Below are 16,528 nucleotides of genomic sequence, written 5' to 3'. Positions count from 1 at the left end.
GAGGAGATTTACTAGGATGTTGCCTGGTATGGAGGGAAGGTCTTACGAGGAAAGGCTGAGGGACTTGAGGCTGTTTTCGTTAGAGAGAAGAAGGTTGAGAGGTGACTTAATAGAGACATATAAGATAATCAGAGGGTTAAATAGGGTGGACCGGGAGAGCCTTTTTCCAAGAATGGTGATGGCGAGCATGAGGGGACATAGCTTTAAATTGAGGGGTAATAGATATAGGACAGATGTCAGAGGTAGTTTCTTTATTCAGAGAGTAGTAAGGGTATGGAATGCTTTGCCTGCAACGGTACCAGATTCGCCAACTTTAAGTACATTTAAGTCGTCATTGGACAAGCATATGGACGTACATGGAATAGTGTAGGTTAGATGGGCTTCAGATTGGGATGACAGGTCGGCGCAACATCGAGGGCTGAAGTGCCTGTACTGCGCTGTAATGTTCTATGTTCTATGGCCGTTACTCTGAATCACAAACCAGCCATCCAGCTCTTTACATTAAGAGATAATCCAGTAGTTTGTAATAAAATTATGATGAGTTGTACCACTAATGAGATTTTTATGACTTTTCATTTTGTAGGTTCCATTGGTGCCCTTGATTCCTGGAATCAGTATCTTACTGAATGTATACCTGATGTTAAAGCTCAGTTTATTGACTTGGGTGCGATTCTCTGTTTGGATAGTTATAGGTAAGACAATTTTACTTTTAAACATTAATTGCTCATTTACTTAGCTGGGTTCCACAGGTGGAGTGTTGTCATGATATGGCAGGTCATTAATTAGGGAATCTGATGTATGGTTTCCGTATCTCCTGTTCAACTGTCTGTTCCAGTAATGAATTATAAAGTTACTAGTAATCCTTTAGAAATAACGATGAAACAACCAGTGGAAAAACATGCGTTTGCCACCCGTAGGCATGCAAAATTATCTAAAATTCCTTGATTCTGCCAGTTATAGAGTCATACAGTCATACAGCACGGGAATAGACCCTACTGTTCAACTAATCTGCACTTAACAGACATTACAATCTGACCTAGTTACATTTGCCAGCATTTGGCCCATATCTCTCTAAACCCTTCCTATTCACATACCAATCCAGATGCCTTTTAAATGTTGTGATTGTACCTGCCTTCACCAGTTCCGCTGGCAGCTTGTTCCATAAGCTATGTTAAATTTCTGCCATTGTTCAACTGTTTGTTTTTCTACTGAACTTCTTTCCCATTCCACCCAGCCAACTCAGCCCTTATCCATGTTTAATTACCAAGTCTTGTTTTCAACCCATGTTTCTCACTCTCCAACTGAACGCTAAGTTCTGCCATGCCATGGCCACTGTTCCCTAGGGGGATCTCTTACTCAGAAATAATTTATCAAATCTGTTGCATTACAGAACACCAGATCCAAAGTAGTAGCTGGATCAGGAAATGGTCCTGAAGATACTCAATAATTCTTTGCAACCACTACATTTGCGAATTTAATCTTCATGTAGATTTGGAAAATCAAAGTCATCCATGTGCGTTGACTCTTTTGACATGCCAACTTTGACCTCCTTGTAACCATATCTCCAAAATGGCTGTAAGATCATACCCCTATTTGTGCTGTTCATTCATTTAATTTATTCTGAATACTTTGTAGAGTAGAGCACCATTAATTTTGCCATTTTGCCATTTCACCCACAACCTTTGCCCCTATTTGTTGTGATCTGGAAAATATTGCCTGAAAGGATGGTAGAAAAATACATAGTAAGAACTTGCAAAAAGGATACATACTTAAAATAAATTGGAGGTTATGTGGAAAAATCAGATGAAAAAGTCTAATTGCCAGCTATTTTAGAGAGCCAGTCAGGCAGCATCCGAGGAGCAGGAGAGTCGATGTATGGAGTATAAGCTCTTCATCAGAAATGATGAAGAGCTTATGCTCGAAATGTTGACTTTGCTGCTCCTCGGATGCTGCCTGACCTGCTGTGCTTTTCCAGCATCACATTCTTCGACTCTGATCTCCAGCATCTGCAGTGCTCACTTTCTCCTAGCTAATTTTAAGGAGCCAGCATTGATATAATGGACCAAATGGACTCCTTCTTGTAGTGTCACATCTCACTGGGGTAACATGCCGGCTATCAAGCTCTACTATTTCTAGAATTATTACAAAGTTAAAAAATTTTCAACGGATTCAAACTTCTCCAAGTTACCTCTCTTTTAAAATGGTGGTTAACAGAAAACATGGACCAGATTTTTGTACTTTGCAAGAATTACCATTTATTACACAGCTACAGATTCTAACCAAAGGCAAGCAACTACTAATTGTCGAGATATTCCTCTAATGTTAGAACTATAACCCCCTTATAAACAAAACCCTCCCCCATTACATACACATGCGGACAGAGGCAGGCAGACAAATAACATTGGTGTAATGGCTGGTGGGAATGCTGTTCAATGGTCCCAGTTCACAGGATTAGGTGAGATGATCCTTTTGCTTGCCAGGACCTGCTGCTCCTTCATCCCTTATTCCAGGTTCTTTCCACTTCTGCATCGGAGACACATTAACCGCAAAGACTCTGATTAAAAACCCCACTGCTTACAGCAATGAGCATGGGGGAATAAAAAGTGACTTGCGGAACCATAGTAACTAACACTGCCAAATGCCTGAGGACAACTTTTTAACATCACACTGTGGATGAATGCTCAGCACTAGATACTAGCCAAGGAATCACAATTTGCCACAGTGTTGTTGGGCTGAATGTTGACTCCTATCATTAATCTCCAGTGAAGGTGGGCAAGGGAAGTGTCCATGTTTAGCCTGGATGAGCCTATGTCTGGGCAAATTGTCTAACAACAGCCAACTTGCATGGCTCATGCGTGGACAGTGGCTTTATATTTGTTACATTCAGCTTACCATTTTCTCAAGAACATGAGGGGTAGGGTAAGAGTGGGGCTGGTGGCTGAAAGATGATAAAAAGAGGGATAGGAAAAATGTGATTCCTATTATGGAGGAGTTATCAATATTCAGACAGAGGGCTTGTGTGGTACAGAGGTACGGTCCATACATCGGAGCCAGAAGGCCTGGGTTCAAGTGCCACCTGTTCCAGAGGTGTATAATTACATCCCTGAGCAGGTTAATTAGAACATTCAGGAGAAAGTGAGGGCTGGAGATCAGAGTCAAAGAGTGTGGTTCTGGAAAAGCTGGCAGTATCCGAGCAGCAGGACAGTCAGAGCTTATGCACGAAACATCAATTTTCCTGCTCCTCAGATGCTTCCTGACTGGCTGTGCTTTTCCAGCACCATACTCTTCGATATCTAAATATTCAGCCAAGCCAGTCAAGTGTAAACTGAGAGAGGTTTAAACTTATGTCAATGGAATTGCTCTTGTACAAATGATTTCACATGCTGGTAATCTAAGAGGGAAACTGTCCAACAACACTGGACAAATCTTCCATGCTGTCCTAATATCTCCTCATGGAAGTCAGGATCTGATATTACCTGATCTCTCCTGTGGAAGGATTGGAGGGGGAGGGTGGACATTGTACTAAATGAAATATACTCTGTAAATGTAAAATGTCATTGAGTATGACTGTTGTGGGTAGAACTGGAGGCTCCTAATGTGCTTTCTTATTTTGTAAGGTTTTCTCATCTATTTTGGTTATGGGATCTGGCACAGTAAGGAGAATCTGAAGGAGCCAAAACCACGGAATGTTGTTGCCCGGTATGTTGTCCTTCCTAGCGGCAGCTTGGTGGAAACAGTCCAAACCGTGCAGCCAGACACCCAGCACACCACGGGCATGGCGGAAGTGACCGGAGAAGGAGCGAGTAGATAGTAGCAGACTTGGCCAGTTGTCCTTCGCTAGAGGAACCCTCCCACTCTTCTAAGCTTTGGTGTTATTCCAGGTAAAGTTGGACAGAGCTGCACCACAGTATTTTCACCAGGTTGCAGGAGGTCACGTGCGGCACCTTTCTTGTTTCACCCATGAGCTTTTCCAACCTTTGCTGACCTTAGCTTCTTTACCTAATGAAAGTGGAGTGTGGCATGAACCCTTCTGAAGTAGATGAGATAAAACACCTCCAGTGAGGAATGTCATTATACATGCCTACAGAAGGGGTCATTGTAGAATCTAAATCCTGTATCCGCTATACATTTTTTTGGTCTTATTTTATTCAGTTGTGCAAATGTTTCTTTTCTTCATCTGATTATCTGGTTGAGTAAGGGAAAGAGGGAAAAAGTAAAAGGAAAACACTTTCTAACAACGTCCCTGTCCCCATAGCTGTATATTGAAGGGTGACACATGCATATTACTCTCTGTAAGAAATATTCAGAAAAGTTTCAGTTTGCTGGGGAGTGTATACTGTACTAAAATTATCAAACACCTGTCACATGAACCTGTGTAAGTTCAGAGATTTCAAGTGCTTTATTTAATGATGTGGTCCAGGAAACATTCCTGTCTTGATTGCTCTTCACTATGATCCAATGGGCAAACTCAGCTCATTAATGACCTATACACAATTACAATGTTGATATTATGTGGAATTATTTTCATTGCACTGTTCCCTCATTATATTTTCCCAGCTCCTCCTCCTCCCACAATCAGGTAATGTACTGGTTGTTGCTGTTTTAATCTGATCTACTTCCTCACCCCTCCCCACCTCCACCCTTTCTCTTGCTTTTTCACTTTCCCCTCTCCTTTTGCACTCCATCTCTCTTCCTAACCCTCCTCCCTTCGCCCTTCTATCCCATTTCCACTGCCCCCTCCCACTTCCACCACCCCCTTCACACCCTCTCCCCTTCCTTCACTCTTCTACTCCTGCGTTACATTAGTTCTCATTCATTGTCACAGGATTCAATCAGCTACCTTGTACAATTTCGCACCTCTCTAACACACTTAAATCATGGTACTTCAACATTTAATAATGTGCAACAGTAAAGACAGTTGGAACCACACATTTCCAGCAGCCTCTTAATTCATCTTTACTCAAGCTCACCCAGGGTTTACTTAACAGCAATTGGCCTTTGAGGTGTTAAAGGAACACACAATTGCATAGTAGCAGAACAGCCATATTATGTTTTGCTTTATATGGTGTTCCTCCCCTTATAAAGCAGCATATCCTGACTTACTGGGAGTAGAGCCAACAGTCTATGTCTGTTCATCTTTCCAAAGCTTTGTGTCTAATGCGTGTTGGATTTTAAATATATTTGTAACTTAGAAGAAAATTCTCGTCTGTTTTTGTGACTGGCTCCAGTTTCTCAGGTCACGATGAAAAAGAAAACCTTTCACTGATGCCAATTTGGAGCCAATCTAAAGAATGCTTCACCATTAACCAATTACTTCAATTCTTCTCTCAGACGCTCTAGCAACCTATTATGAGCAATAACATGGGACATCCATGATTGGTAGATTCATAATTCCCTCTCTGGAGGTGGGAAAGGAGATGGTAAGAAGGGGAAATAACCTGGCAGGTTGACCCAGAGAGATACTCTCCCCACTTAGGCAGTTGATCTCCAATTAACAGCTTTAAGCAACCAATTATGGGTTTCAATTTGCCAACTCCCAGGTAGCCAGCCTGCTTGGCAGATGAGAAAGGAGGTTAATTTCTCCAACAGGGTAACCAGGTCAACTTGTACAGGACATTGGTTAGGGCACTTTTGTAATTCTGCATTCAATTCTGATCTCCCTGCTATAGGAGCGATGTTGTTAAACTTGAAAGGGTGCAGAAAAAGGTTACATGGATGTTGCCAGGGTTGGAGGGTTTGCGGTATGGGGAAAGACTGAATAGTCTGGGGCTATTTTCCCTGGAGGGTTGGAGGCTGAGGGATGACCTGATTAGGTTTGTAAAATCATGAGGGGCATGGATAGGGTGAATAGCCAAGATCTTTTTCCCAGTGTAGGGGAGACCAAAAATAGAAGGCATAGGTTTAAGGTGACAGGAGAAAGATATAAAGAGGACTTAGTGGATAACTTCTTCACACAGAGGGTGATGCATGTCTGGAACAATTTGCCAGAGGACTTAGTGGAGGCTGGTACAATTTCAGCATTTAAAAGGATGTGTACATGATGAGGAAGGTTTAGAGGAATATGGACCAAATGCTGGCAAATAGGAGTAGATTAATTTAGGTTATCTGGTCAGCATGGATGAGTTGGACCAAAGGGTCTGTTTCTGCGCTGTACCTTTCTATGACTCTATGATCATCCGTAACTAGGTTGAATGGTGGAGCAGGCTCGAAGAGCTGAATGGCCTACTAATTGCTCCAATGTTGTGTGTTTCTACCTTTATCCTCTGGCTACTGAACTTCCAGCCAGTGGAACTGGGTTCCCGTTGTCCAGTCTAATTAGTCTCCTCATGTTTTGCCTTATTTGATGACTTGGACATTGAACTTACCACTACTCCCAAAGGATGCAGCTTTAAAAGACAGGCTCCCCTTTAAATGGCAGCAACTCCCGCAGCAAACCAGCTGCCCATAACTAGCCAGATCCGTGTTGGTCACACGCAAAATAGTAAATCTCTCAATGTGGCCCAAATCCTGCATGTAAGTGAGTTAGAAGCAATGACCCTCAGCTGGTCTATGGTTGGAGTACTCGCGTGAAAATATCACGTCTTGCAGGTACCTCTTCCACATTCATTGAAATGGAAGGCAACTGAAATAGTTTCCATTGCTAACAGCATTTGACCTTCCCTCACTGATTGATCCTGTTAATAATAGCCACACTTTATCTGGCTTGCTGCCTGGAATGTCAGGAGATGCTCAGTGGAGTTAGCAAGGCTGATAGAACTGCAGAGGGACCTGACTGTTCTTGTGCATGAATCACAAAAAAAATTAGTTTACAGATGCAGCAGGAATTAATAAGGCAAATGGATTATTGTCCTTCATTGCTGGAGGGATGGAGTTTAAAAACAGGGAGGTTATTCTGCAGCTGTACAAGGTGCTTTCAATAAGATCAATCTGGGACGATTCTGTGGGTGCTCAGTCCACTTGTCACACAGCGGCCAAATTGAAAGGGAATCCCTGTTCTCAGTTGTCAAGGCCTTTACTCCATGGGATTTCCATTGATTTCTCCTGGAGTTAGGGCAGAAAATGGCAAGTACCCTTGTAGAAACCTTAGGTTTCTCCCTTTTCCAACATTGATGTTGGTTGCTTGTGTTACTGTTGCTGTCTGTCACATATTTGCAGTAGGCTTGACATTTACCTGTTGTTGTCTGCTTTGCAGCAATTGGCCATATGCATAAAATGACTGCACCAAATGAAATTTGCTGGTTGTGGGCATTTTCAGAACATTGTGACAAGGCATTAAATAAATGGAAGTTTTCCCTTCAGAGTACAAATGCGAAAGGGTTAGTTAACTCTACTATGTCCTGCTACAACCTCACAGGACATTAGTGAGACTGCTTCTAGAGTACTGTCTATCATTTTGGTCATCCTCATTCAGGAGGGATATACATGAATTGGAGGTGGTTCACTAGGCTCACTTTTGGGATGAAGGGATGAGGAAAGATTGAACAACTCATTGGAGTTGAGAATTTATGAGAAGTGTTTGGACTGAAACACATAACGCTGTGAGAGGGCTTAACTGGGAAGATGTCAGGAGCGTGCTTCCCCACGTGGAACACCTAGATCTGGCGGAACAGTTTCAAACGAAAAGGTCTTCCATTTAAGGATGTGGTGAGGAGGAATTTCCTCTCTCAAAGGATCGTTACTGTTTTAGATTTTCTTCCCAGCAACCAGCAAAGGCTGGGACATTGAATATATCAATTGACGACAAAGTCAGGTATTATGGGGATACACGGGAAAGTAGAGTTAAGGCCACAACCAAATTGGCCATGATCTCATTGAAACATGGAGGGGCTGAATGGCCTACTGCTGTTCCTGGTTCATATGTCTGTAAAGAAACAAAGAAAATATGACCATAAGAAGGCCGTTTGAGCTTCTCTTACCATTTAAATGATATCCAACTCAGTCCCCTTTTCTCGCTTTCTCCCCATATCCCTTTAACCTTAAGAACTATATCTAACTCCTTCTTGAAAACAGTTTTTGGCTTCAACCACTTGCTGTGGCAAACAATTCTACAGGCTCATCACTCTCTGGGTGAAGAAATTTCCCCTCATCTCAGTCCTAAGTGGTCTGCTCCTGGACTCCCCAGTTATTGAAAACATCCTTCCTATGTTTGTCGTGCCTAGTCCTATTAGAATTTTATCGATTCCACAAGATGTCTCTTAACTTCTAAACTCCCAACAAATATAGTCCTAATCAATCCACATCTCTGTTTACACATCAGTCCTGCCATTCCCTGGAATTAGTTTGGTAGGCCATTTTTTTCACTCCTTCCATAACCAGAACATCCTTCCTCAGGTAAGGAGACCAATACTGCACCCAGTACTCCAGGTGTGATCTAATCAGGGCTCTGTATAGTTTCAGAAAGACATGTCTGCTCCTATACTCAAAATGTCTCCCCTTCTTCATCACCTGCTGCGCCTGCATGCTTACTTTCAGCAACTGATATACAACCCTCCCACCCAGCTTTGTGTTTTCTACAGAGCTTGTAATATAATTCATTAGCTGTTGGCCTTTAACTGTTTGCAAGCATTGACACAAGAAGGAAGCATTAAAAAACTGTTCAAGCGCAAAATCAGACACCTCAACACAAAATGTAATTCAAACAGACACAATTCTCTCTCCAGTTTCTAAGTTACTATCCCTCCCAATTCCAAAACTTGGACTCTCCATACACCATTGGATACACAACGGAAATGATAGGAAGGTATCAGGCACAGGGAAGGGCTGGGATTTTTCCCTGTGGCTCCTCTGTTGTGCCCTGTTGTAAGGAACAAGTCAGGATTAGAATGCTCCTCTGTGTGGGGAACAGTCAGTCAATAAAGGACAATGGTTGGGATCTCGAGGTTGTGTGGCCAGTGAGAAGCTTGAAAGCAATGACAAGGAGCCCCAACAGGAAAGTAAGGAAAATGAGGCATCTTTTGTCCAAGTTTTTAAGAGTCGAAATAATAAGTGTCCCTTCACAATACCACAGTGGAGGATGAGACAGAGGATCCTTCTACAGGCCAGACTGCAGTTGGTGCTCTACCTAGCCAGGATTGTGGGAGTTAAGTCTGTGCTCCCCTCTCCGGTGACATCGGGATGCTACCTCCAGTAAGCTAACCTAGCTCCCATTACCTGTGGGGCCTTAGAGGCTGACTGGGAAATCTCTGACTGGAAACTCCCACTCAGTCTCCTTTCCCAGATCTAATGCGGCCTTTCTGATCTCAATCAGTTTTCTATCATTTGTGTGGCCAGGTGGCCCATGCACTTCCCATCCTGACTCTGGGAAAATGGACCACAGACAGAGACAGGGAAGATTCGATTAGATGCTCTACAGTGTTGAAACAGGCCCTCCGGCCCAACAAGTCCACACCGACCCTCCGAAGAGTAACCCACCCAGACCCATACATTTACCCTTGACCATGGCCAATTCACCTGACCTGCACATCTTTGGATTGTGGGAGGAAACCAGAGCACCCGGAGGGAACCCACGCAGACAAAGGGAGAATGTGTAGTTGCCCGAGATGGGAATTGAACCCGGGTCCCTGACGCTGTGCGGTAGCAGTACTAACCACTGAGTCACTATGCCGCCCAAAATGGCACACTGACCATTGCTATGGTTACTACAAATCGTGGGGCCTCAAAATCCAGATGGAAGTCACCACATCAAGTTGTGCCATTTTTCGTAGAAAATATAGAAGAGGACGAGGCCATTCTGCCCTTCGAGCCTATTCCATACCTCAACAATATTATAGCTGATCATCCACGGGTACAGATAGGTTTAATGCTAGGTGTCTTTTCCCTAGGATGGGGGATTTCAAGACTCGGATGCATAGTTTCCTTTATTCATAAGCCTTTCTGCTAAATCCTATGGCAGCATAGTGACTATGTTACAAGCATTCCATACATCTCAACCACTTTGTTATGAGTTCAAATCTCAGCACAGCAACTTGGGAATTTAATTAATTTCTAATTAGATTTAAAGTAAATATGGACTAGACGTAGTGAATGTCATAAAAATCCACATAACTAAAGGAGAGATAAGTTCAACCGATGCATTCAAGAGGGTGTGGAGGATTGTTTGGATAGAAATAGTGTGTGGAGATAGGGGAAAAGGCAGAAGATTGGCGCTATTGAATAGAATTGGAGCAGGCACGATGGTCCGAATGGCCTCTTTCTGTACTGTAACAATTCTGTGATGGTGTCTTTTTGGGAAGAGAATGTGCTAATCTGACCCCAGCACGGCCAATACATTACGCCAGATGCACAGCAGTCTGGTTGACTCTTAACTGAACTCAGAATGACTTTGCAAGTCACTCAGTTGTATTCATGACTCACTTACTATTTTTCTTTCTGAGGGTGGCATGGTGGCTCAATAGTTAGCACTGCTGCCTCACAACATTAGGGACCTGGGTTCAATTCTAGGACTCGGGCGACTGTCTGTGTGGAGTTTGCACGTTCTCCCCGTGTCTGTGTGGGTTTCCTCCGGGTCCTCCGGTTTCCTCCCACAGTTGAAAAATGTGGTGCTGGAAAAACACAGCAGGCCAGGCAGCATCCGAGGAGCAGGAGAATCGACGTTTCGGGCACAAGCCCTTCCTCCCACAGTCCAAAGATGCGCCGGTTAGGTGAATTGGCCGTGCTAAATTGCCCATAGTGTTAGGTGCATTAGTCAGGGGCAAATGGGTCTGAATGGCTTGCCCCAACTTGCCAGATCCCCAACCCACCAGGTTCTTTTTCCTAATGGGCTAAACACATAGTACTGATGCCCACAGCCCCACCACTGATAAAATCCCAGTGGCAATGGGTGGATGCCAGTAAGAGCCCATGAATTGGCCGTTGAAGAGCATCAAATGCCTCCAGGCAAGTAAATTGCCTGCTGTGTCCCCTGAGGCTGGTAAAACTGCAACAGGAGTGGACAAAGGTGACAGGCACAAAACCCACTCCCCTGGTGTTCACTGGTTGTAGTTGGGGCTCTACACTCTGTCCGAAAAGCCACGATGTGGAGGTGCCAGTGATGGACAAAGGTAAAAATCACACAACACCAGGTTATAGTCCAACGGGTTTATTTGGAAGCACTAGCTTTTGGAGCGCTGCTCCTTTGTCAGGTAGCTTGTGGGGCAGGATCATAGGACACAGAATTTATAGTAAAAGATCATAGTGTCATGCAACTGATATGATATATTGAACAAATCTAGATTGCTGTTAAGTCTTTCATCTCTTAGAATGGGTTACAGGTTTTGATGCATTAATATGTTAATCCCAGAACTTCTTTTAAGTCACATTCCTGAGATAATTTAAGGTTTTATATAAAAAAAGGTGACATCTCAGCTCAGACAATGCACTAAAGGTGTGAAGTTAGAGTCTGTCTGTATTGAGTCAGACTGTTTCTATTTCCAAAGTAGGAATTTATAAAATCTCACATGGACTGACTGACCACAGACTGTGTGCTTTTTAAACAAAATAGAATGTATCTGCAAATATAATTCTGCAAATGCATATTCACCCCATGGACTTATATGTGTGTGTGCATGCATGTGAGGGACAGAGAGAGTGAGAGAGTGTGTATGTGTGTGCGCATGCTTGTTAGAGTGTTTGTGAGTGTGGCGGAGTATGTGCTTGTGGGAGGGTGTGGGTGTGGTGTGAGAGTGTGTCTGAAAGATTGCGTGTGTATGAGAGAGGGCCTGCGTGAATGTGTTACTTTGAAAGAGTGTATGTGTATGTGTGTATATTTGTGCTGATTTCATATGTTGCAGGCAAGGATGTCCCGAGGCATGGTACATTGTTGAGACCAAGCAGACACGCTATGACAGCGGATGAATGGACACCACACAACAATAAGCAGGCAGTGTTGTTTCCTTCCACATGGGGAACACTTTAGCAGTCAGGAACATTCAGCCTCAGATCTTCAGGTGACCATCCTCCAAGGTGGACTTCAGGATATGAAACAATGCAGAGTGGCGGAGCAGAGGCTGATAGCTAAGTTCGGTACCCATGGGATGGCTTCAGTCGGGACTTGGTTCATGTCACACTACAGGTGACCCCATTACACTATATTGTACACATACACACACATAAGCACACACAGAAGCACACATGCACACACACAATACATACATAACACACACTCTTACATACTCACACACTCACGCAGACCCTCTCTCATACAAGTGCTTTCTCTCAGACACACACACATATATAAGCCCCCATATGCGCACACCCTCTCACAGGCATATACTCTGTCAGACTCATGCGCACACACACACACACACATATGTACATAAGTCTATGGAGTGAATTTGCATTTGCACTATTGTATTTGCAAATACATTTTATTTTGTTCAAAAAGTACACAATCTGTAGTCAGTCAATCCATGTGACATTTTATAAATTCCTACTCTGGAAATAGAACCAGTCTGACTCAAGATTGGAATACAGACAGACTCTAACCTTATACCTTTAATGCATTGTCTGAGCTGAGATGTCACCTTTTTTTTTATAAAACCTTAAGTTTTGAGTTCCGAAAATTGAGTTTTAGAATGGAGATTTTCCAAACTTCCAACTTTTCTTACTACCCTAACTCTCCAAAAAATGGGTGAAACATTTGTAGTTATCTCTTTGCTTCTGTACCTCCTGAAATAATAAGTGCTGGCAAACTTGGTATTTATATTTTTGTAGAATAGGATTTTTCTAAAATAAATGATTTGTCCCACTGTCTTGTAAAAATGATGCTACCTTTTGAATTGCAGCTGCTGTTTCTGTTGTCATTCTTGTCAATGTTGTATTTACTTTGGGACACATTTCTAATTTGGTGAATAAACGTTCTGAAGCAGCAGATTCGTGTGTTGGGTATTTACTTCCTGTTTGTTAATAATTCAGTTGCCTTCCCCATATATTGCAAAGTCACCAATTCACCCTGTTTTATGGGCCGTTTGCTCTCGCCATATTGCTCATTGGTGAGGCAGTGAATATTGAACATGACCATTGGACATTTCTCTGGTCTCTCTCCCAGCAGTGCTCATTGTTGCTCAGTTCATAGACACATAGAATCATTACAGTGTGGAAACAGGCGTTCAGCCCAACAAATCTGCACTGACCCTCCAAAGAGTAGCCTACCCAGACTCATTCCTCTACCCCATATTTATCCCTGACTAATGCACCTAATCAACACATCCCTAAACACTATGGGCAATTTAACTTGGCCAATTCACCTAACCTCCACATCTTTGGATTCTGGGAGGAAACCGGAGCACCCGGAGGAAATCCACACAGGCAGGGGGAGAATGTGCAAATGCCACACAGGCTGGAATCAAACCCGGGTCCCTGGCGCTGTGAGGCAGCAGTGCTAACCACTGAGCCACCGTGCTGCAGTTATTATTACCTTGGAGCTAGACAGTTGTGGGTTTAAGTCCCATAAGCTGGAACTTGAGCACCGAATCTTAGTTGATGCCCTGGATGGAGGGGGCATTGTCCTGTGGTTGAGATTTTAAACCAAGTCCAGCTTTCAGGTGAATGTAAAAGATATCGTTATGATTGCAGTTTGTACTACTACTGACCAAGTCAGACAGGAATCTGGCTTAATGGATCATATTTTGATTTGTTTTGGTTTTATCATAGCATCTCAACAACACAGAAAGTGGCCATTCAGCCTATCAAGTCTGCACTGACCCTCCAAAGACCATACCACCCAGACTCTGTATCCTCACATTTACCATGACTATCCATTCATATATAGTGTATTGTTCTCATCAATATTGAGACTATTAAACATTACCTTAATCACAGGCTCCACAAAGGATCAAGCTGGAGGTTGTGGTGAAGCTTTCATGACTTCCTTGACACACTGGGCCATTAGTCAATTGACACAAGGTAGAAATTCTTAAGGTGCAATGCTTTATGAGAACTCATACCATGTGTCAAAGCATCCTCAGGTCCACACTGATGACAAACCAATCATCGTATGCAGAATGAACTGCCAGAGGAATTAATAGATGCAGGTACAGACACAACATTTAAGACATTTGGACAGGTACATGAACAGGAAAGACTTAGAGGGAATAGGGCCAAAGGCATGTAAATGGGACTAGTTTAGTTTGGGAAACTTGGTTAGCATGGACGAGTTGTGCCAAAGGGTCTGCTTCCATGTTGTATGACTCTATAACCCACCTAACCTGCGAATCCCAGGATACCAGGGGGCAATTTAGCATGGCTATTCTACATAACCTGCACATCTTTGTGGGATGAAACTGTAGCATGTTGCAGAAACCCATACAGACATAGGGAAAACATGTAAACTCCACACAGACAATTACCCAAGGCTGGAATTCAACCCAGGTCCCTGGTGCTGTGAGGGAGCAGTGCTAACCACTGAGCCACCGTGCTACCCTGAATGGTGTCTCACTAAAACATAAGCATGCAATGCTGCAGGGTTTGCTTTAGCAATAAAACAGAAGTTTATCAACAAAAGAAATGAAGATGAAGTTGAATAAGCGTTACAATATAATGGCACTATTTCAAAGAAGAGATTGCCCCACACCCCATGTGCTGGACTTTGCTGGTGAGGTTAAAGTCTTGTGGTGTTGCTGTCCAAGTAATCCAGGCTGGATGGCTGCTTTATAATGCAGAATGGGTATAACAGCACTGGCCCAGATCCTGTACCAGCTGAGGTGACCACGAAGGCAATGCAGACTCAACCTCACTTTTGGTGACCATCAGGATAGACTGAGCTCTCTCTCCATCCTGCAGGCACTCTGCCTCTATTCCAGATGAAGGGCTTTTTCCAGAAATCTCGATTTTCCTGCTCCTCGGATGCTGCCTGAACTGCTGTGCTTTTTCAGCACCACTCTAATCTAGAATCTGATTTCCAGCATCTGCAGTCCTTGTTTTTACCTAGCAATTGCTGAATCCTGCTCACATCCAATAAATAAATAAGTAAATCTTTCCCTTCTTCCACACCTGCAATTCATCTCATTCAGCCTGATTCCTTCATGTCCGTTCTGCCAGCATGTGATTCTATGGATGGCTCACCTCTGCTCCCTCAGCCATTTAACGCTTTCCCATGAATGAGCATCAGTGCTGAGAAATTATCTAAGTGCCTCACACCAATTCAATTGTAAGCTGCATCATACTGGAATCTGGTCCTGTGGTGCCCCCGAAAATCCATACACATGCATTAGCAGGTAATTTTGTTTCAATTCATTCACGGGATGAGGGTGTCGCTGGATAAGCCAGCATTTATTGCCCATCCCTAATTACCTGGAGGGCAGTTAAGAATCAACCACATTGCTGTGGGTCTGGAGTCACATGTAGGCCAGACTAGATAAGGGTGGTAGTTTCCTTCCCGAATTGGCATTCGTGAACCAGATGGGTTTTCTTGACAATGGAGTCATGGTCATCATTAGATTCTTAATTCCAGATTTTAAAATTGAATTCAAATTCCATCAACTGCCGTGGCAGAAGTCGAGTCCACATCTGCAGAACAGTTCTGGGGGTGGGGTCTGTGGATTAATATCCAACGATAATACCATTAGGCCATCACCTCCCCACAGTGGTCAGCAATCGGGAGTGGCAATCTTTCCTTATCTTTTCCTTCAAGCACAGGATACTGAAGCCAAATGACAATTTGCTATCAGTAGCCTTGCTGACATCAAATCAAGAGGAGGCCTTTCAGCCCCTTGAACCTATCCCCACATTCTGTGGATGATGGCTGATCTGCATCTGAACTCTGCCTGCCCTTTGCTCCATCGTCTTTAATAGGCTAGTGAGCGAAATAATCAAGCAGTGATTTAGACTCCTTTGGTTCTCTACTTGTAGGGAAAGATAGTTCACTCACAGTTAGCTACAAGCGTTGGCAGGATTGGTTTTTTTCTGGTGCCAATGTACAATGTGACAGTGTGTGCTATATCACAAAGACATCACAGTTTCTCTTAAATGTGATACACTTAAAAAAAAACAGGAAATCAGACAGAAAAACAGAAATTGCTGGAAAAACTCAGCAGGTCCAGCATCTTCTGTGGACACGAAGTAGAGTTAACGTTTTGAGTCCCTTCTTCAGAATTTAAAGAAAACTTTACCAGAATAGGACAGCTTTTAAAATACTCTGTGCATTTGCAATTTGGAATGGAAAGAGTTAAAATTGCCGTTCTGTACATTTTGCTGCTGGGTGTGTTTGGAGATTATCAGATTAAATGGTCACTTATTAAAAAGATGAAAGTGTAGGGAGAGGATTTATAAACATGATGCAGTTCGGGGCCCAAAGACAATACACAGTCGAACTCTCCAATCTTAAAGCACATGATGCTGTAAGTATCTCTGAGATACCACATGACCTTAACAGATTGACTGAGCTGATCTTCATTCCTAACCTTTGCCCTTGTCTTGATCAGCAGCAGTCAGGCTGCGATTATTCAATTAGGGAAGGGCTTTGCTTGCAGCTTTCATCCAGTAAGGACCCAATTAATCTCTCGAACAGTGTGGGAGGAACCTACTCCAAATGCCTCAGTTGGTGTATGATGGG

At 43.2% G+C, this 16,528-nt stretch overlaps 1 protein-coding gene across 2 annotated transcripts in view; it reads left to right on the top strand.

The window, feature by feature from the left end:
- slc7a4 (solute carrier family 7 member 4) overlaps nucleotides 1–4,698 on the top strand; it is a 25,238-nt gene extending 20,540 nt beyond the window's left edge. For both annotated transcript variants that reach the window (XM_043715466.1, XM_043715465.1), the window contains exons 4-5: nucleotides 584–692; nucleotides 3,618–4,698. In XM_043715466.1, the coding sequence (XP_043571401.1) occupies nucleotides 584–692; nucleotides 3,618–3,811 (303 nt within the window). In that variant the 3' untranslated portion in view covers nucleotides 3,812–4,698. The remainder of the gene's footprint in view (nucleotides 1–583; nucleotides 693–3,617) is intronic.
- Nucleotides 4,699–16,528: the final 11,830 nt, after the last annotated feature.

This window comes from Chiloscyllium plagiosum, chromosome 25 (assembly GCF_004010195.1).
Source record: "Chiloscyllium plagiosum isolate BGI_BamShark_2017 chromosome 25, ASM401019v2, whole genome shotgun sequence".
NCBI lineage: Eukaryota > Metazoa > Chordata > Chondrichthyes > Orectolobiformes > Hemiscylliidae > Chiloscyllium > Chiloscyllium plagiosum.
The sequence above is the reverse complement of the archived record's forward strand: the minus strand, read 5'-3'. Positions and strand labels throughout refer to the sequence as shown.